We start from the raw sequence: 23082 nt of genomic DNA on the forward strand, positions 1-23082 counted from the left end.
CTTCAGCGGCTCCGGCCGGGCCTGCGGGCTGCACCGCAGTGGCCCCGGGCTGGCCCGTGTCCGCCGGCGGCGGCAACACGGCGTCACCAGCGGTTTTGTTTCCGTCGCCGGTCCGCGTTTGTAGACCTCCCGCCGGCGGCGGCGAGGCTCTGTACGCTCTAGTAGCTCCGTCCGGCTCCGTAGACAGCGCCGCGTTACGCCCGACTCGGCCCGTGTCCGCCGGCGGCTGTGACACGGCGTTGTCGGCGGTTCCGTGTCCGTAGCTGGTCCGCGTTGGAAGGCTTCCCGTCGGCGACGGCGAAGCTCCGTGGGCGCCAGCCGGCTCTGTAGACTGCGCCGCGGTACACCCAGCTCGGTCCGTGTCCGCCTGCGGCGGTGACACGGCGTTATCAGGGACTGCCTCTCGGTCCGTGGTCTGCGCCGGCCAGCCTCCCGCCGGCGGCGGGCAGGCTCCGCGCGCGCCAGCCGGCTCGGTGGGCTGCGCCGCGGTACGGCCGGCTCCTCGGCCCGTGTCTGCCGGCGGCAACGACACGGCGGCGCCGGTGGCTGCCGATGGGCCTCCCGCCGGCGGCGGCGAGGCTCGGTACACTCGGTCCGTGCTCCAAGTTGGGATGCCTCCGGCCGGCGGCGGTGAGGCTCCGTAGGATGCGGTAGCTCCGACCGGCTCAGTCGGCTGCGCTGCAGGACTGCCGGTGCGGCCCGTGTCCGCCTGCGGCGATGACACGGCGTTGTCAGGGGCTGCCTCGCCGTCCATGGTCTGCGCTGGCCAGCCTCCCGCCGGCGGCGGGCAGGCTCCGTGGACCTCAGCAGCGTCACTCAGCTCGGCGGGGTGAAGTGCAGTTTGCCCGGCTTGGCCCGTGTCCGCCGGCGGCGGCAACACGGCGGTGCCGGTGGCTACCGTTACTGGCGCCACCACCGGTGAGTCGCGTACTTTCGTCGCTGCAGATGTCGCCACGGGACGATCAGCCGTCGGGCGGGTGCCGCTACTGCTGAGGTGTCCGTTCTTCACTCGCTGTGCGTCCCGCTCGTGCTGCTCTCGCTGGCCACTGCGAGCTGGTGAACCACGGGCAGGGTCTCCAGGCACTGCAGCACCGTCAGCAGCGGTGACGCGGCTCCCGGCGACCGCCGTGGAGCTCCTCTGGTGGCACACAATCTCAAAATGCCCCGGTTCGCCACACGCACGACAGATGGCGCCAGCGGCGCGACACGTGTCTCCGCCGGCGTGCTGGCGACGGCCACAGGTAGGGCAACGCTCAAGAAACTGATGATCTGTGGCGGTAGCGGAATGGGCGACACTCGGCCGCCTGCGCCTCTTGTAGGCCGGCAGGCGCGCCGCGGAATGTCCCTCGTTGCCGCGGAGGTCTGGGCACGTGACACGGGCACCATCGCTCGCCCGACAAACGTTCACGGCGTATTTGAGCGTCAGCTCAAAGTCCTCCAGCCTGCGGCTCACCGCTCCTAAATCACTGTCGTGAACACTGCACTCGGCACGGCCGTTGCACGTCGATGCCGACTTCGGTTGCGCGGGCGGGGTCGCCGACACCGGCAGGCAGACAGTCCGGCGGGCAGCGGCAGCTGGTCCAACGGATCCATCAGCGCCTCGCTCAGCCCCCGACTCTGACACTCCGGTCGTCGCGTCCGTCCCCGCGGAGGGCTCCCTGGTTAGCAGCCTCTCCAAGCGCTCCAGGCGCTTGTCGGCGTCGGCGGCTCTCTTCACTTGCCTCTCCAGCAGTGCCGTCAGTTCTTGAATGATAGTCATCGCGGTATGCTCAATCACGTAGTAATTCACAAAACCGACCGCGCCATGTTTAGTTGTCGTTTATCGGTTCGAAGTGAAAGAGCTTATGAATATCAACGCGATTTATTTTAGACCGGTGCGAATGGGCCGAGAGAGAGATCGAAACGTAAAAAAGTATGGCGAGCGCCAGCCCACGTCCCGTGCGCCAGTCACGCCGCTTGGCGCGCACGGTCAGCTGGCGCCGGCAGGGGCGCTCACAGGCACCTGGCACCGTGGGGTCGCAGAGGCGGTCCAAGTAGGGGGCCTCGGGGGGGCCTATATACAAACACAACAGTGGTCTGGAATCGAGTTTTGTAGGACTTCAACGCACTGAGTTGGCTACTTCACTTTCTTTGGACCCACAGCAAGCGCAAATGGCACTGCATAATGTATACTTGTGGGGCAGTAGAGATTGAGACTGATCGAGTCCCTTCACGAAGAGCCTCGAGCAAGGACATTCGCTCTCCGTTACTCACACATCTAAATTGAGCACGCAGTCATAGCACAAATCAGGCATATTTTCCTGGAAGCACATCAAAGCTAATCGCTTTCGAATAACTATTCTACATAACAATATAATCATTTCTAAAAATATTGCATCTTTACCCAGGATCGATCACATATTTAGCACCTGAGCAACTGAAGTCACCGTAGTCACCGCACACCGTAGCCCCATTTGACTAATCACTCCCCAGATGCGACTCGAACAACGATTTTTGCGCCTCCACCCGCGCCGGTATTACGTTTTGGCGCGGTTCAACCTGTTGTGGCGCGAATCAATGGCACCTCATATTGGCGCCGCTTACATTTTGGCGCGTGCGACCCATTCGTGGCGCGAGTCTTACATTTTGGCGCGCGTGAGCCAGTCGTGTGCCTGCGGCCTCCGCGTCGACATGGGGTCGATCATGACGTTGATGATGGTGGGTCGATTCGTCACCTGCCGGCCACGTCAGTCGCTGCGTCACCGACGTCATATTGGGAGATTCACTGACCCGGCGAATTAACGATGGTGATTAACCGAGTCGTTAGGTGGTTGAGCAGTGTTTACGGAAAGACGCCATGTTGGGACAGTCATAACACATAAAGTTTCGTTGCTGTTAGAGATGTCATAAATAGATGTACAAAGGCAGTTGTTGCATATAATGATGGTGGTTTATGTGCGGCAAACACGAGCGTTTTGACATTGTGAACATGATTAGACACACTCCAATGATGGATACATACGAGTAAAGGTGGGTAAGTACTTCAGGACATGAAACCTACAATGCGCAAACAGCATCATACAAGGATTTTGCCCAAACACAGATGGAAGGCGTTACAATGCATAACGACCAAACACTTGGGAATTTATGTGGTCGGTCTACAGCTGCACTTAACAGTGAAAGGCCCATTTACGAAGGTCAAAAGCGTCGTAGTTTTCAAGAGCTGGAGGGAGAAGGTTGTCCATCGGTAGAGAAGAGGCGAAGCACGCAACCAGTAAAATCAATAGCTTCCAACATGAATCAAAGTAAAAAGAAGCTGTTTAATGAGAGGGAATATTTTGCGGTCATCAAGAATCCTAGAGCAAATAATCATACGATACTGCATGACATTTTTCAGACATCCTTTGGAAACCGAAGTCATATGTTTTCTCGTACGAAAACTATTTCATGCGGAATTAGCTACATTCAAATTTAATTTAACGAACACGATTTCTCAACTCTGACAAATACCTCACTGGAATCAGTACCATCACGGCCCATTTCCCGCCATTTTTCAGGCGCGCCAGTTACCTGGAGCGCCGCCTCCAGCGCCGTCTTCAACTGCGGGATGGTGGTGCAGTTCCAGCCCGACGGACTAGTCTCTCCCTCGAACAGTGACGTCATACGGTCGTACCGGCTGTCCGGCAGCAGCGCCGTGGGTGGCGAGCTGATGGGTAAATGACGTCATATGTGAACAGTTGTAACAGATAAATGACGTCATCTGTGTGCAGTGGGTGCTGACCTGCTATTCTCGCCATCTCGGTTGGCTGATGTAGTGGTGACCTGTCCTGGACATATGCTGACCTGTCTAGCCTATGCGACCTGCCTTGACCCCACCTGACCCCAGTACCGACCTGATTGACCCGGATGTCTCGGCGGTGAGGTCGTCCCACAGAGGCCGGTTCAGGCCCGAGTAGATGCCGTTGTTGTTGATGACAATGACGATGATCGGAAGACGGTACCTGAAACGCGACAGAGAGGCGAGAGTGAGAGGCGATCGGGACAAGTCTGGGTAGAGGTAATGGATCAGTACAGCAAGGTAGTAAGTAATACAGTAAACATTAACAAAACACACCCGATACTCATTTACCGACATATCTCCAGCCCCAAGCCCAGTGGGAACGGCTATACGTCACGATCAAATAAGGTGAATTTTACCCAGCTATACTACCGTTGCCATCCCCAAACCACTTCCCTCCGCCCTCCGCTGATTCCCTCTTTTTATCACTCACCTAAACATGGTCTCCACCTCCATTCCGCTGAAACCAAACGCAGAGTCTCCCTCCACGCAAATCACCCTCTCGGCTAGTTTCTCCTGACGACAATAGATGGCAGCAGCGACGGCGAAGCCCAGTCCGACGCCCATGGTTCCGAAGGTGCCGGCGTCGAGTCGGTGGCGCGGCTGGCGGTTCAGCAGCAGCGTGCGGCCGATGTCCATCGTGTTGGCGCCCTCGCTGACGATGATGCTGTCTGGGGAGGGAAAGGGACGTGAGCGACATAGGGAGGGGTGTGTCACGTCCACGTGAACTTGGACAATCATTCATTTCAAAACGATTGATCAGCAAACACAATGGGTAAACAGCGATCACAGCGATCAACCCGGTTCTCGTAGGCACCTCGGGTTTAAGGCCCTGCTACAACACGAGCGACGTATTCGATGCGTTACCTTTGGGGATGTTGTCCTGGACACACTGCAGAGTCGCATAGTAGTTGAGCGGGACAGAGGTGTCAGCAATCTGCGACTGAAATATCACACAATGGAACAGACGTGTTAGAAATCTGCCATTGAAATAACAAAGCGGAACTGACGTGTCAGAAATCTGGGACCGAGAACACAGCTGGACAGACGAGACAAAATTCTGGACCTCAAATAACACCGGGAGATGATGCGACAGAAATATGAGACTGAAATTACAGCAAGTCATGCAACGCATTAGTCATTCGAAAATGAAGCGTTTTTGACATGAGGGTAGATTTTTGCTAATCTATGCAATCTTCGCACCAAGCGATCCCAAAACGAACATGAATCGGAGCTCGTAACATGAATCGTTCCTCAGCTTTCATCATTTACCTTCACACCCAGCTGGTTGGCGGCCGCCTTCTCTCGCAGTCGCTGCCACCAGGTGCCGAGCCGGCCGGGGTCAGCGCCGGCCGGTCCCGACTGACCCCAGGCCTCCGCCAGCTGACCTGTGACCTCAGCCACCTGGCCCAGCAGGGTCACCGACGCCGGCACGCTGTTGTGGAACTCCTCCGGGGAAATGTCCACCTAAGGAAGGGAGAAGAGAGCATGTTCAACCGTTCTGCGTTTGTTGAAGGGCATTAGAAGATGGAGAATAGGGCTTTTAATGGTAAAGAGACAATCAACCGCCATGATTCTTCTAAAAGAAATGTTTCCACAAAATCAACTTGAAAACATAAATTTCACTGCCAGAGCTAGTTTTTGATACCGAGATTAACGGGAGTGGCATACTTGACAATTAAATCTTAGCATCCCATATATTCCTTCTGAGAGTGAAAGCACACATGCAGTCTTGGTCTGGAGTTCAAAGGCCCGGGGTTTCATAAACAGTACCAGAAAGTTCCTTAAACCCTGGTGAAACACTTCACACTGTCTTCCTCCTCTCTCGCCATTTAAACCCCAACCTGCAAAGTGCTGTCACCTGTATGAAGCGGCACTGGGCGCCGAACCGCGGCGGTCGCCCGAAGTGCAGCATCCAGTTGAGCCGGGCTCCCAGCAGGAGCACCACGTCCGCCTCGCCCAGCGCCAGGGACCTGGGAGGGAGAGGGTGGGTGGGGGGATGGACAGAGGTCAAATAATGGCACGTCGGGCTTGGCGGCGTGGATGATGATAGGAGAGAGAACAGTGAGACGAAGTCAAGGGATTAAATACAATGTTCTCATATATGAAAACCGGAATTAACGGATGTGTAAATTATCTCTATATAACCACGGACAAAATAGTAAAGATAAGGGTTATTGGTTGACGCAGAAACCTAACAGGTTCGGTTGGTTTCAGATAAGTTATTGTTTTATCGATATCATTCATCAGTGCATATCGATCAATCGATTTCCTTGACTCTACAAAACTAATACATTATGCTAAAATTAGTATGCAATTCTCTTCTACTGGGATCCTCAGGACACGGCCTAAAGAGAGTTGATTGAACACCCACCTGGCAGCGGAGACACACTGCGGGTGGTCGTCAGGCAGCACGCCCTTCCCCATGGGGGTGGGCAGGAACGGTAGACCGGAGCGCTCCACCAGTCGGCGCACCTCCGACTCGGCACGGCCGTACGCGGCGCCTGAACGGGGGGGGGGGGGGTGAAAGATGGTAAGTGATGACGTTATGGCTGAGAAGAATGTAATGTCGTCTTCAATTTTTAACTTGTAAATCGACAGCAGACTCGATTGCAACAGAATATGTGATGAATATTTTTTCTTTTAAGTCCTTCTTCAAGACAACCATCTTTACAAACCATTCTTAAATATACACACTGTCCTTAACTGCCTGTGTATGGCAAAAACAGCTTTGACAAACCTTAAATTGCCTGCTCAACGTTCCTACAGACTCTCCAGTCGAAACCAATTCCCCAACCATCCCTTCCTCCCCTTCCGTACCTTTTCCGACGACCACCAGGGGTCTGGCCGCTCCCCGGAGCAGTCCGACCGCCGCCGTCACCTGGCTCGGCTCGGCCAGGGCGCGAGGAGGGGGCGCCAGCGGCGGGCACCACTGAACCTCCGACTCCGGCACACAGGACTGCAGGAGGTCGCCGGGGAAATCCAGGTACGCGGCGCCTGGTGGACCGGAAGGGGAGACAGTCAGGGGTGTTAGATAAACTGTGTGAATGCTGGGATATCGGTGCAAACAGAGATGACCCAAAGGCCAGCTCCCTAAGAATTGGAACTTAAAATGGAAAAAAGTTTGTCCAGATGATATTTCCAATCGCATTCAAATATGAAATGGTTTAAGCGACAGTCAAACAAGAATGATAAGACACACTCAAAACACTTCGTCTTGAAGCACTTACCAGCCATAGCCAAAAAGATCCACCAAATACTCTAGGTAACCATCTGACCTCAGCCTCCCTAGCGATTCACTGGAGTTACTCCAGGCCCCAGGGTCCGTTAGTCTGTTCGCGTCTCGTCCGCCTACCTGGCCGTCCGTATGTGGCCTCCTTCACTGCCTTCATCACATGGTAGGGCACCAGTTCAGCCGACGGCGGACGGGCCGCGTACTTGCAGTAGGGGCGACACGCCTCCACCTGGGGCCACTCCTGGAAGGCGCCAGTGCCCTCTAGCGGCGCATCACTAGCGCCGCCTATAACAATCAGCGGCCTGAAAAACAGAACGTGGGTTATGACCGACCGAAAACGACGTGCAGTTAGAGACAGAGCTGGCTCAAACCTAAAACCCTTATAAATAATTGTGACAAATTATTCATGACAAGTCAAAAGCTCCACTCAACCATAACTAACTCACCTAACATCACCCACAGTTCATTCTTTTCTACAGTTCCAGGCAGGGGCGCGGGAACTACTTTCCGACTGGGGGGGGGGGGGGCACACCATAATAGAGATCAAGATTAACCTAGGCCCTGTTTCACCGGTGATAGCAGCACGCTGCTATCACACGTGTCAAATTGGGTTTCCATGGAATCATCGACAAACCATGGCGTCGTCAAACTGTGTGATGTCATCAAATATTGCTGCTAACGTCTTCACGGCCTTGCGATCAGACAAATGTATCAAACGCAATTCAACGAGACAGCAACTCTGTTCCAAACGCAGCTCCGACGGATTACACCAAACGTCATTAGTGTGACCTCATCACATTACGTCAGCTCGCGCAATTTGATAGTAGCGTGCTGCTATCACCGGTGAAACAGGGCCCTAGGGTACCCCCAAATCTAGTTTTCTCACCGGTTTTAGGCCACTTATTTTTCACCCCTCGGCTTTTTCAACAAAAAAGAAAACATTTGCAAAAAGAGTGTGGTATTCCGTCTCAAAGCTGTGGGGGCACCCCACGGCCCACGGCCCCAGAGTTGGGGGGGGGGGGGGGGCAAGCTGCCCCCACTGCCCCCCCCCCCGGCTCCCGCGCCTATGGTTCCAGGCTCCAGCTATGAATCGTTTTCTGTCAGCCCTCCCGGTAAATAACTGTGTCCTGAAGCCCTCCCGAGTCCCGACTGACCAGCAGTTGACGCTAGCGTTGGCCATGCCACCAATGGCATGCAGCACCCCCGGTCCGGAGACGGCTAGGCAGACGGCCGGCCGCTGCGTCAGGTAGCCCACCGCCTGGGCCGCGTACGCCGCAGACTGCTCGTTACGCATCCCTGTCGGTGACGAGACGGTTAAACAGGTTGGCAATTGACTCGTAGTGTCAAGTGACATGGTGACATGCGTCAGAGGGGTTTCCCGAACCCCAAATGAGACCAGTTACAAGGTGTCGGTCAGTTGCAAGTTTGACCACCTGCTTTGGATTCGTTCAATGCTGAGCCGAATGCTGAGTCTAAAAACATCATCTTATCAGCAACATGAGCATCACACTAGAGAAACTCCATCTTCAAAATCCGATAGCGTTTCAGTCAAGTCTCAGCCGTGACGACTTTGCCCGTTACCAGGTGCCCATGGTGGTTTCCACTCGAGACCGGCCGGCCGCTATCAGTTTATCAGCAAGTGGGGAGACGGCAGTCCTAGGCCAATAAACCTGACCTAGTCCACCGAAGAAATAGGCGACTCATTGACGAAAACGAGCATTTGAACACTGAAATGACACTGAGCCTGCTCATATAAAATCGATTAGCACTACCGCGCCTAACACAGTTTTTTTTTATTCATATCAAAACCAACTGTAATCAGTCCATCTGATCGGATATGATGCGGCGGACATTCGATGATGACCGTAATAAAAGACTGCAGATGCTCAGTTCCATAGGAATAGGAAATGTACGCGACTATAGCTACGTGTACATATGTACCGCTGTTCGTAACCGTTTCTTTCTGGCCGTTTAAACTACGCAATCAAACCTATGAGAACGAACACCCATTACACACATTCCTAAAAAGCTACTTTCGACACCCAACCATGACCGTCAAATATTAGACCGGTGCTGATATCTGTGCCAGTGTCGGTGTTTGTGAAAAGAGTTGAACTGGGTGGCTGGGTGCCACTTTCCAGTGTCAGTTGACACTGGCACTGACGGGCATCCCATATCAGGATTAGGGTTCAGGGCCACAGCCATGGGCCCAGTCAAAGCCTTTACAGGATCGAGCAAAGAGTGCCTCATTGTCAAACATCGACTGATGTACATATGCTGAGATCTCAGCATGTCTCTACTCCCCAATTGACATCTATAATGGTACTCGCCAATGTAATGGAGGCCCTCCTGCTGCGCTGCAATGGCCACCTCCACCACAGGAACTCCAACCACTCCAAACATGTACTGCACGCCCTGTGGAGTTAAGTACAGTCAGCGAAAAGCTATACAAAATCACACTTACAGCCTAAAACCTTATGGCTTATCTGGGTTATAGAAGGTATAAGACAAACTTTCAAATCTTATTGTCTTGAAATTTTGAGATCTAAAACAGAAACTACATGTCATGGAGGGATGGGATTGGTAAATAATAGACAAGGATCTAATAGTCAAATAGATAATTGATCATGCGATCTTTATTCTTTTCTTTGCACTGTAGTGCAATAAAATGCAATATGCCAATTGATAATGATCATACAGACTACCCAACCACACCTTATTTGGTTGGTATGACCATCATTCTGGATCATGCACCTCAATGGAAGCACAATTTACCTGTTCCTTCAGGGCCTTGCATATGATTGTTGGAGTCTCCATCGTTGGAACTGCAAAACAGAGGATTCTTCAATCAAGAGTTACAAGTTTAAAAGAAATCAATTGTCCTATACAAATACTGACTTACCTACCTAGAATGTTCTTACCTAGAATGTAGGATAAGAGGCAAGGGAGCTGGGCTCATGGGATGCTGCCTCTCTCACTGTCTATTCATGTATTGGTCGTATCTGATTTTGAATGAACTGATGCTGGGACTTTCTACCACTTCTTGAGGCAAACTATTCCAGTGGTCAACAACTCGTGATGAGAAGAACATGGTTCTCTTGAGGGTTCTGTGTCTTGGCTTGGCGAGTTTGAGTGAGTGGCCGCGAGTCCTGTCGCTGCGTGGTCCAGCGTCCATTTGAAGAAACTTATCACCAGCTTTCACCACATCAAAGCCCTTGACAATTTTGAAGACTTCTATCATGTCACCTCTGACTCTTCTTTCTTGTAGAGTAGTGAGATGGAGCCTCTTGAGACGGTCTTCGTAGGGTAGGTCAGCTATGGACGGTATTAGTTTGGTTGCCCTTCTTTGAACTTTCTCTAGCTTGAGTATGTCCTTCTGTAGATACGGACACCATGCTTGGACAGCAAACTCCATCCTGGGTCGCACTAGTGCTTTGTAGATAGGTACAAGGGGTACAAGTATGTGTTCGTCAAGGCAGGAGAAAGTCCTTCTTATTCTACCCAGCATAGAGTTTGCCACAGAGGCCGCTTGGGCGACTTGCTCGGATGGTTTGAGGTTCGGCGTTATCAGTACTCCAAGGTCCTTTTCCTTCTTGGTAGTGGCTAAGGTAGTTTGTCCCATCGTGTACGCATAATTCAAGTTCTTCTCTCCAAAATGCATGACCTTACACTTTTCCTTGTTGAAGTCTAGCAGCCAGGTCTTACTCCAAACTTGTACGCTGTCCAGGTCATTCTGCAAGATGGAACAGTCATCCGACGACTTGATGCTCCTGTAAATCTTCGCATCATCTGCAAATAACTTTCCTGGGGACTGCAAGTTATCCAGAAGGTCGTTGACAAAGAGCAGGAACAAGACAGGGCCGAGAACACTGCCCTGGGGGACACCACTCCACACAGTTCTCCACCCAGAATGACTGCCTCGGATGCATACTCTCTGTTCGCGATTCTTCAAGAAACTGCTGATCCATACTCCAAGCTGGCCCTCTATACCAGCAGCTTTTGAGTTTGGCAAGGAGGTGGCAGTGTGAGACCGAATCAAAGGCCTTCCTGCAATCTAGATATATGGCATCCGCACAGCATCCTTTATCAAGAGCATTTTCAAGGTCATACGTAAATTCAAGCAGCTGGGTGAGACATGATTTCCTTGAGCGAAACCCATGCTGGTGTTGACTTAGTAGTGTGTTAGTCTCTAGATGTTCAACTATCCTCTTCTTTACAAGCTTCTCCAACACCTTGCAGGGGACAGATGTGAGGCTGATTGGACGGTAGTTGAGAGGATCTTCACGGTTCCCTTTTTTGAATATCGGTGATACATTTGCTCTGGTCCAGTCTCTTGGAAGTCTGCCATCTTCCAATGATTTCTGGAAGATAATCAGCATGGGTTTGGCCAGACTTCTTGAACAGTTTTTCAGGACAATGGGGTGGACGCCATCAGGGCCAGGCGCTGATGGAGTTTTTAAATGTTGCAGTATGTTTACAACCTCACCCACATCAAATTTACACTCGGTAAGTTTTCTTTCGCTGAGACACTGGATGATAGGTGGACTGTCAGACGTTGTGTTAAAAACCTTTTGAAACTGTTCGTTCATTTCTTCACATGCCTCCTTTAGGTTTCGGGTAAGTTGCCCATCTGACTTCCTGACCATCGTAATGTCTTCTTTTATAGTTGTCTTGCTACGTGCATACGCATAGAAAGCTTTTGGGTTTTCCTTGATCTCACTCGCTAGCTTGGCTTCAAAGTCGTACTTTGCTTTCCGCACCGCACTTGTAGAAGCATTTCTCACTTGGGTGTAGAGTTGGCGTAACCTCTTTGATTTCTTGTTCGCACGAAGTCTTGTCCATGCCTTTTCTTTCATTCGTACAAGGCGTAGAACCTCATTAGTCACCCATTTCTTCTTGTGTCGTTTGTTTTTCACAAGTGGGTATACTGGTACAGTTTGGTTTATGACTTCCCAATAGTGATTTAGGAAAGTATCCCAGGCTCCCTCCACATCTTTAGTTGATAGCTCATCAACCCAATTTATTCGGTCAAACATGTTTCTTGCAGTTTCATAATCACCTTTATGGAAATTTCTCTTGGGATCAAGTTCCATGGCAGCTTCAGGGAGATGTCTCATATCAATTTCAAATGAGAAAGAGAGTACACAGTGATCACTAGAGCCAATTGGTGCCATGTGCAATATGTTTGTTATTTCTAACTCATCTCTTGTCAGTACAAGGTCCAGTAGCGATGGTTGATCATTCCCTCTGATCCTTGTGAAATTCCGAATATGTTGATATAGATATAGGTTAGAGCACTCGTCTAGAAACTTGGACTGTTCACTACCTGCACCACCATCAACTTCATTATCAGACCAGTTTATTTCTTTGAAGTTGAAGTCGCCACAAATGAGAACCTGTTGATCCTTCTTTTTGCTTACCATGCACATTGATTTGATAAGCTGTTCATTGTAGCTTTGTTGACTCCCTGGTGGTCTGTACATACAGGCAACATTGAGGAAATTTGTACCAAACCTGAGTTGGCAGGCAATAGATTCAACATTGTCCCATCCATCTTCTTTCAGTTCCGATGCAGTTATTGTATTTCTGACCATGATCAAGACTCCTCCACCATGGCCAGTGCTTCTATCCTTTCTAAAGATGTGGAAGTCTTCACAGTCAACATATTGTGTGAGCAGACAATCCCTTGATAGCTTTGTTTCCGTTAGACAGATGATGTCATATTCCTTTTGCTGCAAAGTAATGTTGAGTTCTGACCCCTTAATTGCATTCAATCCATCAATATTTGTGTACATACATTTTAGTTTGTTGTTCCTGCCCTCTCCCAAACAGTTCCTGCTATTGTTCACAGTCAAGACTTTATGACGTTCAGCAAGTACAACACACTTGCCAATGGATACAGTGTTTGGGGTTTCAGAACCACTAGTCTCCTCTCGGGACGACACTACCCCGAAAGATTTTGTGTGTGTCCCTTCCTTTGGCTTTTAGTTCTTCCCTCAGCTTGTATTGCTTTTCTCTTTCTTCTTTGCTCATATCTCTATTGATGTAGACATGTCAGAACCCAGCATCCCTCAGTTCAAAACGCTTCTGGAACAGTCGGTTTGCATCTTCTTTCGCCTCAAATTTCACCAGTAGCAGGCGCGGCCGAGGAGTGGCACTACTAGAGGCAGAGGCTTCAGAGGGTGGGGCTTGAGTCTCATCTTTCTTGCCGAGTCGGATAACCTCATCGATCTTTAAGTTTGAGCTGTCACCACAAACAGCCTTAATCAGATCAGTCATACTTTGACGGTCATCGTCCTTCCGCTGGTTTGTGCTTTTACCAGATTTACTGGTTTGTGTTTGTGCTGGTTTGTGCTTTGTGACTGAATGCTTTTACTTTTTTACTAACGACATTCATAAAGAAAGATTTTAGATTTAATGAATAACTGATAAATTTGCTAATGAATGAATGAATGAATGAATGAATGAATGAATGAATGAACAAATGAATGAATGAATGAATGAATGAACAAATGAATGAATGAAATGAATGAATGGCAAGGCCAGATGTGTGAATGGGATGGGAATGAGTTAATGAATAAATGAACAAATTGAAATGTCAAATGAATGAGAAATAAGACAAATGAGGGAGCAAATGAGACAATGGGTGAAAAATATCAATTCAAATTATTCGCCCTAGCAATTCCGAAATCCTGCAAATAGAAGGGTCATTGCTTACGTTCATGCTTCATTGCAAGGCAAGCAACGATATTGATGGATAGTGCTATGATAAAAAACGATATAAACAAATGAAATGAACAAATGCCAGTCAGGGGATCACGAACCAAAAATGAAGAAAAATGGCTGAAACTTGAAAGGGCTACGACAAGAAAACCTATACTTTCAACCAAATATCTTTGAAACCAAGAAATACCTTGGAGATCCCGTAGATAGCTGAATTGAGAGTCGAACCTGATATAATCGACCTTACACAATCGACCACCCTCCCTGCCGCCTCGCTCAACGCTGTAAACAAACTGGCGCAGCTCGTCGCCCCAGAAGCCAATCGTCCAGCAGGTAGCGACATCTGATGCTGATGAGGTGGTCGGGCTGTCACCTTTGCATCGGTAGCCCTATAAACACAGGTCGGGTGGGAGGGCTTCAGTGGGATAAGCTTAGGATGGTGGTTAAGCCCTTTCCTCGTCACCCGCCTCTGTCACCAGTTTTCTTCTCAGCCTCCAGAGCCGGTAGAGTCCGTCCTTGTTGTGCTCCATCTCTTCTCTGTCATCGTTGAAGAGGAATGCCTTTAGTACCTCGTTGGGTTTTCCTACGTGCGGTCTCAGAAGAGCTAGGATTCGTAGTCTTTCTTCTGTTAGCTTGGTACATTCGAGCATGAAATGGACTTCGTTTTCTTCCTCTTGTCCGCAGAGCACACAAGTCGTGTCTTCCTCTACATGTCTTCTTGCTCGTAGTGGTAGAGTGTTGGTCCTGGCTCGGAAGAGGATTACTGAGGACGGTGTGTTGTCGTATATCGGGTCTTCCTTTATCGTTTCCTTGCCTGACCGGTATATGGCTATGCTGGTCTTAGCTTCGAGTTCTTCTTTCCACTGTCTGTCATCCCATTCCTTTATACGTTTCTTCAGTGTAGTTTTAGTCATTGTCTCCAGTTCTGCATATTTCGAACCAATGGCGTCTAAGTATTGTTTTGTAGTTTTTGCCCATATGCTCTTCTTTTTCTCGAGTTCTACGTGTACTACTCTTCTTATCAGGTCATTACTTCCTTGAATTATCCCTCTTAGGTACTGTAGGTGTCTCTCCATCACTCTAGTTTTCATGAGGGAGGCTCCCACCTCACCTCTGAGTGTACAGATGGGCGAATACCTCGGTGCTCCCAGCATCTGTCTGTATACTCCATTTTCACATATCTGGAGCTTTTTAATGTCTGTTTCTGTAAGGCTAAGAATGCTTGCTCCATGGAGAAAGGAGGGGAGTGCCAGACACTTCCAGTAACATTTGCCGATCATCAGCTTGTTGCAGCATCTTTGTGTTATGCCATATGTCATATTGGCCATTTTCTGGGCTTTCTGGTACATCTCCTTTATATGGGCTTTAAACAGTTTCCTCTTGTTGATTACCGTAACTCCCAAGTACTTAATCTTGTTGACTACAGGGATGTTTGCAATGTCTTTCGGTTGGTCCTTGCTGTTGAATACGATCACTGCGCTCTTGTCCCTGTTAATTTGTAGGCCAAATGTGTTGCTGATGTCCGCCAGAATCTCCAGTAAACATTCTGTCTCAGTAAGAGTCTGTGATAACACAAGGCCATCATCAGCGAAGAATAGTACTGGAATGTAGAAATTGTCGTTCTTGAAGCCCATTCTTGTCTCCATTAAAGGGACCCTCCCACCTTAACATTAGTTTTGAGTTGAGATAGCCAAGTTTGCGGCCAGGCTCAGAAACCACCATTTATCCTGGTCGCAACCCCCGCAGCTTTATGGTGTTCAAGAAATTTCTTCCCTTTACTTGCAGGGTGGGACCAGCTTGGTCCCTATCTCTTAACCATTACGGGAATCTGATGACGTCATCAGGCTTTCGAACGTCCGTTAAATGTTTGACTAAAACGTTTTGTAGCACGCGGTGGTATATGCTGCTTTGCGCGCAACAAATGCCGCACTTTCAAATAAAGTCGCTAGGAATAGCGGAGATCCCAAAAAGTAAACAAAAGTAAAAGTCTAATATCTTGAAAACCGGTGAATATTTTTCGATGAAATTTGGTAGATATTCGTTTTTGCTCTTTCTGAACCGAGCGACATCACTTTCATGCAAATTCATTAACTTTTTTGAAGGTGGGAGGGTCCCTGTTTTGGCGATGATGTAGGTTACTATCTTGAAGCTTGTGGTAGAACCGTTACACCCCTGCCTTATTCCTGATGTGACTTCAATAGTTGCTTGTGTCTTGTCATTGAGCTTGATGGTTGTCGAGTCACCTTGGTAGACTTGGGCAGTGGCTTCGATGATGCGTGAGTCTATCTTATATGTCTTCATAGCCTCTATCATTTTGGCTCTGTTGACGGAATCAAATGCCTTCTTATAGTCGATTGCTGTCAAATATAGCGGCTTTTTTTTATTTTTCATCTATGAAAATAAAACTATTTTGGTCCTGCCACCTAGCGGAGGTTACGAAGTCGACGATGACGAGACCATTGCCTACGGGAAACGATACCGACAGAGATTCAGGAGTGAGGTCTGCTTTATCTGTACCACGACCGCCACCTACTTGCCGAAGGCTATCACTTTAGATCAGAGTGTGCTGCGATAGAGAAGTGCTGACAGTCTCCCGTGAATATGAACGTTGCTTTCGTTTAGCAGCTTTTGCCGATCGCATTTTCTCAACTCGACACGTTTTAGTTGAAAGTAGCTCTCCAACCTTCTTGTTCATCCAAGTTTTTTTTCATAGCTGGACCAATGCACCTTCACCCGTGAGGTGATCACGCTCCCCTTAGCGGAGTGGTGGTTTTAACCCTCGCCCATGTAGGGGGGGGGGGTTGGTGCAACCCCCCCCCCTGAGGTTTTTCGGAAATAATGCAAAAACGGCGGCGCGCAGCGCCGCCAAATTTTGGGTACCTTATGGGGCAAACCTTGCGCATCTTTTGATAAAAAAAATTTGACCGGGTCATGTCAGGTCACGGAGTTATGACGTCACAAAGGGAGCAGCCTCCGGCCGGATTTTCACAAACTGAGTGCCAACGCCCGAGGTTTCCTGCCGGTGGTACGGAGATCGGTTGATGGATCGTGATGAAACTTCCCATGCATGTTGGGGCAAGTATTAGCTATCATATGGTATAAGAAACTTGACCGGGTCAGGTCAGGTCACGGAGCTATGACGTCACAAGAGGAACAGCGTCCGGTACTATTTTTGAAAAGCGCCCGAACCACTATTTTGCTAATTCTTGTCACCTCAATGGGAATATGCAGCAATATTAGCTTCCATAGGGAGCAAATGGACCTCCCAAATCCAAAAATACAATCAGATTTCAAAAATTTAAATTTTGATTTTTCGAATTTCTGCCGCCGACTGTGATCTTGCCGACTTCCGGCGCTCCCAACGCGCCATTTTTAGAGCTAGGGAAACGAAATACATACCAAACGATAGAGAATTGATCAAGGAACACGATAGTGAAGGTTTCAAGTCGATATCTCCCACCGTTTTGCCGCAATCGCCGCCGAAAGTTGAAAAAAGTCTATTTTTCCGAAAATTTGACCTTTGACCGGTCAAAAGTAGGTCAAATGTTGACCTAGGACCAAAAAATATACCGCCAATCGCGAGATCTCGGCGAGAGCAATCCGTTGGTCTTTTCCGCTAAGCTCTACGACGCTTCGTTTTCAAACGCCAAGGGGGGGGGGGTCGCACCAACCCCCCCCCCCCTGCATGGGTAAGGTGGCAGATCGCCGTTTACGGGCGAGGGTTAAAGTTCAGGTAGGTAGCCGATGAGGGCATCGCAAATCTCCGGGGCGACCGTTTAATTCCTTACCTTACCTTACCTTAATTTGATCGGAATTTAGAGGCCACTTGGCCTGTAGGGAACCGTTCTCATCGAGCTCTTGACATATTTGACCTTTCTAACTCCTATCAGGTATCCTGTACCTGATGTTTGCCCAGTGGGCATCCAGTCTTGATTCACGATACATCTCCGGGGCGACCGTTTAAAAGGCGGGATGGCCTGTCAATGAATACAAATAGGATAAGTAGAAATTTACCATATCATACGTGCATTATACATGCAAATCGTACAACATGGTAGGTATTTTAAATGTGTGTTTATAATGGTTAATGATTAGTTGGTAAGCATCCATGACTTGTTGTCTATGGGTAAATAAAACCACGCAAGCTAAGATCAACTTTTTTATCAAAGTCGCACCTACCTGTCCCTATAACACCAAACACATGGCACAACTGAGTATACTCCCTCTCGGTCTTCCCTTCCTCTTACTATCCTCATCTATCCTATCCCCATCTGTCCAGCTTTTCACTATTCAATCCTGTTCTCGCTCCTCGCTTCATTATTGCGATATTGAAGGAACGCATCACTTAACCAGACCCCATGCCTCCATATTGCTCCTCGCCCTTTATTCCTACCCATCTTTCTCCATGCCCTCCTTACTTCCCTCCCCTCCCCTTTAACCTTCATCGACCACAGCTGAGGGGCAGAGAGGACTCACCATTCATGGTACGTACACTGACACCGGTCCCGGCCAACAAAAACCCTCCATGGACTGCCTCGGCCTTGGTCAGATTGAAGGACACGGGCCGAATCGGCGACATGAAAACGGTGCCGCGTTATAGAAGATGGTCTCTTCCCGGAAACGACTGGTGCGGTCATCTGTCATCAAGGTCAGCTTTTATCCATTAGGCACAACTGATAGTCCCGTGTCTTTATTTTAGGTATGGGCACGTTACAGAAACGGATGAGCCTATCGTTCATATTTTTATTTCAGCTCGTTCTTCTTGGCCGTCTGACGGTATCGATATCGTTACACCTCTAGAGACGAATGATACGTTTATTCATTGTACCTACACGTAATGGGCAATGGCACAAATCTGCAGTCACGGATTTCATAGAGTCCACGGTAACCGACGAGGCACGTTCGTTTGTCCGATCATATAGACGGATTATTTTTTTTTTCTAATCCCTATATACGCGGGTAAGCTGCAGATTATTCACAGGTTTGAGGTAAACATATGTAGGAATGTTTGCATGGCTTCCGCCCAGGGCATATTTTAACAATTTTTAACTGCGTCCCAAAGTTGAGCAGAGGGCACGTGCTATGACTAAGGGCACAGGGCAAGGAACAGACTAGGGCACTGAGGAGGGCAGAAAGTAGGGCAGGGCAAGTCACACGGCATGGCACAGGACATTTTAGAGGGAAGGGTACAGGTCAGGGCACACATTAGGGCACAGGTCAGGGAACCGGACGGCACAGGGCAGGGACGCAGTGGGTCAAATCAGCAGGGGCTACGTCCCAAGGCGAGGGGGCTGCGTCCCAGAATGGGACGCAGTAAGTGCCTTAAAATATGCCCTGCTTCCGCCACCCAAAATGTGGGTCACTGGAAAACTGGGATGCGATCCTTTTCATTCAGATAGCAATGCCTCGGTCGGATTTACTAAAGTGGGTATACGTTTTTGCTTTCTTTTTCTGATGGAAACGTTTATATACTTTAACTATGCTTAATTGGTGAGAGCCCATTGTTTTTAGTTTTTATACAACACACTCTGTTGTACTTGAAATAATGATACGCCTGATAATTAAGGTGTCGATATTAATACTTAGGATTCGTCTTTAACGAGAGCCCTCTTTAAATGCGGTTATGTTTTGCGACCAGTTTGATTATGCAAACCGTTGTAAATGGGTTAGAAACAATAGCACCAACAACATTTTCACACAGGGAATAAAGAACTTTCGGCCTACGCCACTAACGAAGATTTAATCACTTCTGATTAGGGTTGAAACACAGCATCTACAGTCCACACCCTTCACTCAACTCAAACAACCACCAAAAACAGACATCACGCTGCCCAAGTAAAATGGCGAGAGCTGAATGACACGTGACCTGCAGTGAAACATGACCTAGCGGCACAGGTCACGTGACTAAATGAGCGCTTAAATTGACCACAGTCGCTGTCAAAGCTCTAGTTGTCATTTTACAGCCGGCAGGATCCAGCCAGCTCAAGCTTGCAAGACCTGTTAAGACTTTCGACGGGCCGCTAGTGCAGCATGTGGTGATAGACGTGTATTTGGAGACGTTCACGACTCATATTGTCGGGCATCGTTGGATCATTTCCGGAAGATTTGGCAGTTCTTGACAGTCCCTTCGACGTCGTCTCCACCCCTACCAGTCCAAAACATTTCAAATAAGTCCATCGAGCTCCGTACCACTCGGTAACTATTTGTAGAAATCCATCACAGTCCGCACCAGTCTTTCCGGGCATTCCCATCCCGTCTTATCTTACATTTTCCCAACCCGTTCCATCCTACATTGTTCGTCATGAGCTACAGTCCCGCCTCGTACACCCTGCTGGGTATCTCTCTGACCCTGGCCACCCTCTCGCTGATCGGTACCGGCGGGGTCAAGTGGTGGTACCTCAAGGAGATCAGCAAGGCAGACAAGTACGACGATGACAGGGAGGACAGGGTAAGAGACGAACGGTAGCGCAGCACTTAAAGCGGCTGTGTGTTGCTTCTTGAACCGCGGAACATATTATTTGTCGCATTATTTAATCGAGTTGATAATTTTTCGATCTGACCGTCACTCCCTCAATGAACTAATTTGACCCAAACTTTGGGTAATATCTGAAAAGGGTATTCACCATTTGGAAACTAATCAAAGAAAAGTTACATTGAAACATTCTGCAAATGCTAGTTAACTTCTAGGCGTTCAACAATGAACCCTCACTGTCCTATCGCCACGCATTTACCGCTTATTCTCTATATTCACCGAGTGTCATCACCGTTGCCAGATATCCGCCACATGTCAGTCCTCTGCCGAGTCAGGGGACGACGCGTCCGCCGGCCTGGACCTGCGTCTGACCCAGTACTACCGGGACGACGACGATCGGGTGGTCATCGATGGGGATATCGATAGGAACAGTGAGTCAGGGAGGGAGGGACTGGGGAGAGAGGGGAGAGGGAGGGTGGAAGGGAGGGAGGGGAGAGAGGGAGGGAGGGGAGAGTGGAAGGGAGAGAGTGACTTGAGCCTGTAGTGCTACCATTTGTCCTATCGACTTCGACTTCGCAAAAAATACAAATTTTTGTGGCAAACATTTTTCTACATATTAGCTTTATTTACTCTTCTCGAGAAAAATTATATATTTTCTCTTTTTAGATGCCGACGGCCTGCTCCAAGTTCTGCTTTCGACTGATTCGTCTTGCTCGAGTCCTTCCAACTTCATTGCTAGCATTTTCTCCAGTGGCAAGTGAGTTCATTTTATTTTATTTTCAATAACAAGTGCTGATATAAACGGTTTTGTATAAACATGCCAATGCGTAATGTTGTATGACTAAATGACTTCAATAAGATTGAATTTTACAGTAGAGCAGTACCATTCATGGTTGAGCGAGCCATTGCTATTATAGCTACGATTGCATCACCTAATGAGCTGAAATGCCATAGTCTGAGTGTGAATTTAGGAATGACTTAGTGGGCTCACTATAGTCCCTCACTCCACCTTCCTCTCCCCTCCCACAGCGGCGACAACTCTGAGATCGAGGACTGGACCATTCCCCGGGACCAGCTGGAGGACCTAGAGGACGCCATAGGGGACGCCATAGTGGTACGAGACTCAGGGAACGACCAGATCGGCTGCTGCATCATCCGGCGGCGGCGCTCAGACTTCGACGACTAGAAACGACGGTGCCGGGTACTCAACCACTGGCAAGTGGAGATACGATGTTACTGTAACGGCCAGGAGAGCTATAATAAGTCGAGAGTTTTGTTATGAAGTTCTTGAGGCTGAATAGAAGCTGTGCTCCTGCTTACATGAGCTATGCTATTAATCGTTCAATCATTTGAGATGTTATGCCAAATGTATGTCGCGATGTGGTGCATATAATGTTCTTGGGTGATTGGAGAAGAATATTTAAATGTGTTGGGTGCACTATTTAATTTCCACTATTTATAGATGCAGTGTCCGTCCAATGATCATATGGTGATGGCGAAGGCCATATGTGTAGGCCGGTGCTACTGGGTGAAATAGCAATGTGTCTGACATGCTAGTGAACTTCCGATGGTAGTTCTATTTATGCTAGACTAACATAACGATCCGTTTTTTTTTCTGTACGTTTTGTGCGTGATCAGCTAACGATTTGTGACAGCATGAGATATTGATGTAACCGACAGAATTAAAAAGGTTGCGATACGATACCTCTTTGTAACACAAGGTTTATGAAGCAATCAAGACAGTGCTTAGAGCGTGCACAGCGCACACTGACTGAGCCCTCAAGCACCTCAAATTTTGTTTACTGAACTTCTACTTATCAACTGTTTCTTTAACAATGCAAATCATCGGTCTTAGCCAATATATTCCCCCTTCGCCACCATTTTTATTCAAGCGATTGCACGGTCTGAAACAATTTATTAGGCCGAACACGTTCAACTTAATCGCTATCCAACTCCTGAAGCTGATATTCATTAACCATGGATTGCACGGTGACCCCATCGGGCACCATTTGTATGCCTTCTGCAGCGGCACAAATTGTATGGCTCCCCTGCCACCACTGTTGCATTATTTGCTCCTCGTTTTGCTCGTCTCCTCCCGTAAAGTACCATCACTCGTTACATTATACACGGCGCATACACCGCCCCATTTGGCGCTGATCCCTAATAACGTCATCACGACCGGCTCACCAGTCGTGCAGGGTAGAGGTGCCGCCCTATCCCCATTACGACACTGCAGCAGCCCCTCTCTGGGGTCAGGTCAGCACTGTAATGCAGAGAAGATAGGGCGGGGCCCGCTGGAACCAGTTTAGTGCGGGTCATTGCAAGTGAATCTCTGTGTGCGCCTGGCTTTGGCTGAGCCCCACTTTCTTTACTTTCTCGGACTTCCACCGAGGAAGCTTTTTTGTGTAACACACAATGAGCGTCGCCTCACATGCGCTCGTTTAGACGTGTAAGTACCATTCTCTCTAAACGGCTCGCCATATGCCTAAAGTTTTGAGGTTTCAATATCAGCATCTTCTGACCACAAACGATGGCGATGAGTCGATGACACGTATTCGGCTATGAATAATATTCTCTAGCCATATGACGTCTGTCAGAGCTTCATTCCTAGAGAGCCATCTGTCAGCGCGCATCGAAGAAGAAACCGTTTACAATCAAACATGAAGTGATTAAAGCGAGGTTTCTTTTGTTAATGACACAAAGTACGTTTAACTCGGTCAACTATCTGCTGATAACCACCCTGACTTTGGCTATGAAAGGTCTGATGCTACACCCCTAAAGCTCCGAAGCTTCGACAGCCACGACGCCCGACAGACCTTGGCCAGAAGACAGGTT

The 23082-nt window shown here is 49.0% G+C and overlaps 2 protein-coding genes across 8 annotated transcripts; one reads left to right on the forward strand and one right to left on the reverse strand.

Annotated features, from left to right (window-relative positions):
• Positions 1 to 721: 721 nt before the first annotated feature.
• LOC122373458 (2-hydroxyacyl-CoA lyase 1-like) lies at positions 722 to 15389 on the reverse strand. 4 transcript variants are annotated; one of them, XM_043351541.1, is made up of 14 exons: positions 15377 to 15389; positions 9828 to 9877; positions 9383 to 9467; positions 8207 to 8348; positions 7173 to 7354; positions 6638 to 6814; positions 6192 to 6321; positions 5679 to 5790; positions 5090 to 5284; positions 4685 to 4760; positions 4251 to 4488; positions 3873 to 3980; positions 3550 to 3685; positions 722 to 2714 (listed from the first exon to the last, which is right to left on the reverse strand). In XM_043351541.1, the coding sequence occupies exons 2-14, from the start codon at positions 9867 to 9869 to the stop codon at positions 2619 to 2621; spliced, it is 1719 nt and encodes a 572-aa protein (XP_043207476.1). In that variant the 5' UTR covers positions 9870 to 9877; positions 15377 to 15389; the 3' UTR covers positions 722 to 2618. The 4 variants fall into 4 exon arrangements, with proteins under 4 accessions (XP_043207476.1, XP_043207473.1, XP_043207474.1 ...); XM_043351538.1 differs by lacking the exon at positions 15377 to 15389 and adding an exon at positions 13966 to 14063; XM_043351539.1 differs by lacking the exon at positions 15377 to 15389 and adding an exon at positions 14036 to 14058.
• On the forward strand, positions 11266 to 22098 carry LOC122373459. 4 transcript variants are annotated; one of them, XM_043351542.1, is made up of 5 exons: positions 11266 to 11669; positions 19595 to 20223; positions 20549 to 20678; positions 20914 to 21004; positions 21277 to 22098. In XM_043351542.1, exons 2-5 carry the CDS (start codon positions 20077 to 20079, stop codon positions 21431 to 21433), a joined length of 525 nt encoding a protein of 174 aa, XP_043207477.1. In that variant the 5' UTR covers positions 11266 to 11669; positions 19595 to 20076; the 3' UTR covers positions 21434 to 22098. The 4 variants fall into 4 exon arrangements, with proteins under 4 accessions (XP_043207477.1, XP_043207480.1, XP_043207478.1 ...); XM_043351545.1 differs by lacking the exon at positions 11266 to 11669 and adding an exon at positions 12665 to 12722 and having other exon boundaries at positions 19739 to 20223; XM_043351543.1 differs by lacking the exon at positions 11266 to 11669 and adding an exon at positions 14519 to 14931 and having other exon boundaries at positions 19739 to 20223.
• The last annotated feature ends 984 nt before the right edge of the window (positions 22099 to 23082 follow it).

Source organism: Amphibalanus amphitrite, unplaced genomic scaffold (assembly GCF_019059575.1).
Source record: "Amphibalanus amphitrite isolate SeventyFive unplaced genomic scaffold, NRLGWU_Aamphi_draft 001498F_arrow, whole genome shotgun sequence".
Classification (NCBI taxonomy): domain Eukaryota; kingdom Metazoa; phylum Arthropoda; class Thecostraca; order Balanomorpha; family Balanidae; genus Amphibalanus; species Amphibalanus amphitrite.

What these genes read in the sequence shown, in the direction of transcription:
- LOC122373459 (XM_043351542.1), top strand. Translation starts at nt 20,077, where the DNA reads ATGAGCTACAGTCCCGCCTCGTACACCCTGCTGGGTATCTCTCTGACC. An exon ending in ACGATGACAGGGAGGACAGG is followed by an intron (nt 20,224 to 20,548) that starts GTAAGAGACGAA and finishes CACCGTTGCCAG; the next exon opens with ATATCCGCCACATGTCAGTC. An exon ending in AGCATTTTCTCCAGTGGCAA is followed by an intron (nt 21,005 to 21,276) that starts GTGAGTTCATTT and finishes CCCCTCCCACAG; the next exon opens with CGGCGACAACTCTGAGATCG.
- LOC122373458 (XM_043351541.1), bottom strand. Translation starts at nt 9,869, where the DNA reads ATGGAGACTCCAACAATCATATGCAAGGCCCTGAAGGAACAG. An exon ending in GGCCACATACGGACGGCCAG is followed by an intron (nt 6,815 to 7,172) that starts GTAGGCGGACGA and finishes CCGGTCCACCAG; the next exon opens with GCGCCGCGTACCTGGATTTC. An exon ending in GAGACATCCGGGTCAATCAG is followed by an intron (nt 3,686 to 3,872) that starts GTCGGTACTGGG and finishes TTTACCCATCAG; the next exon opens with CTCGCCACCCACGGCGCTGC.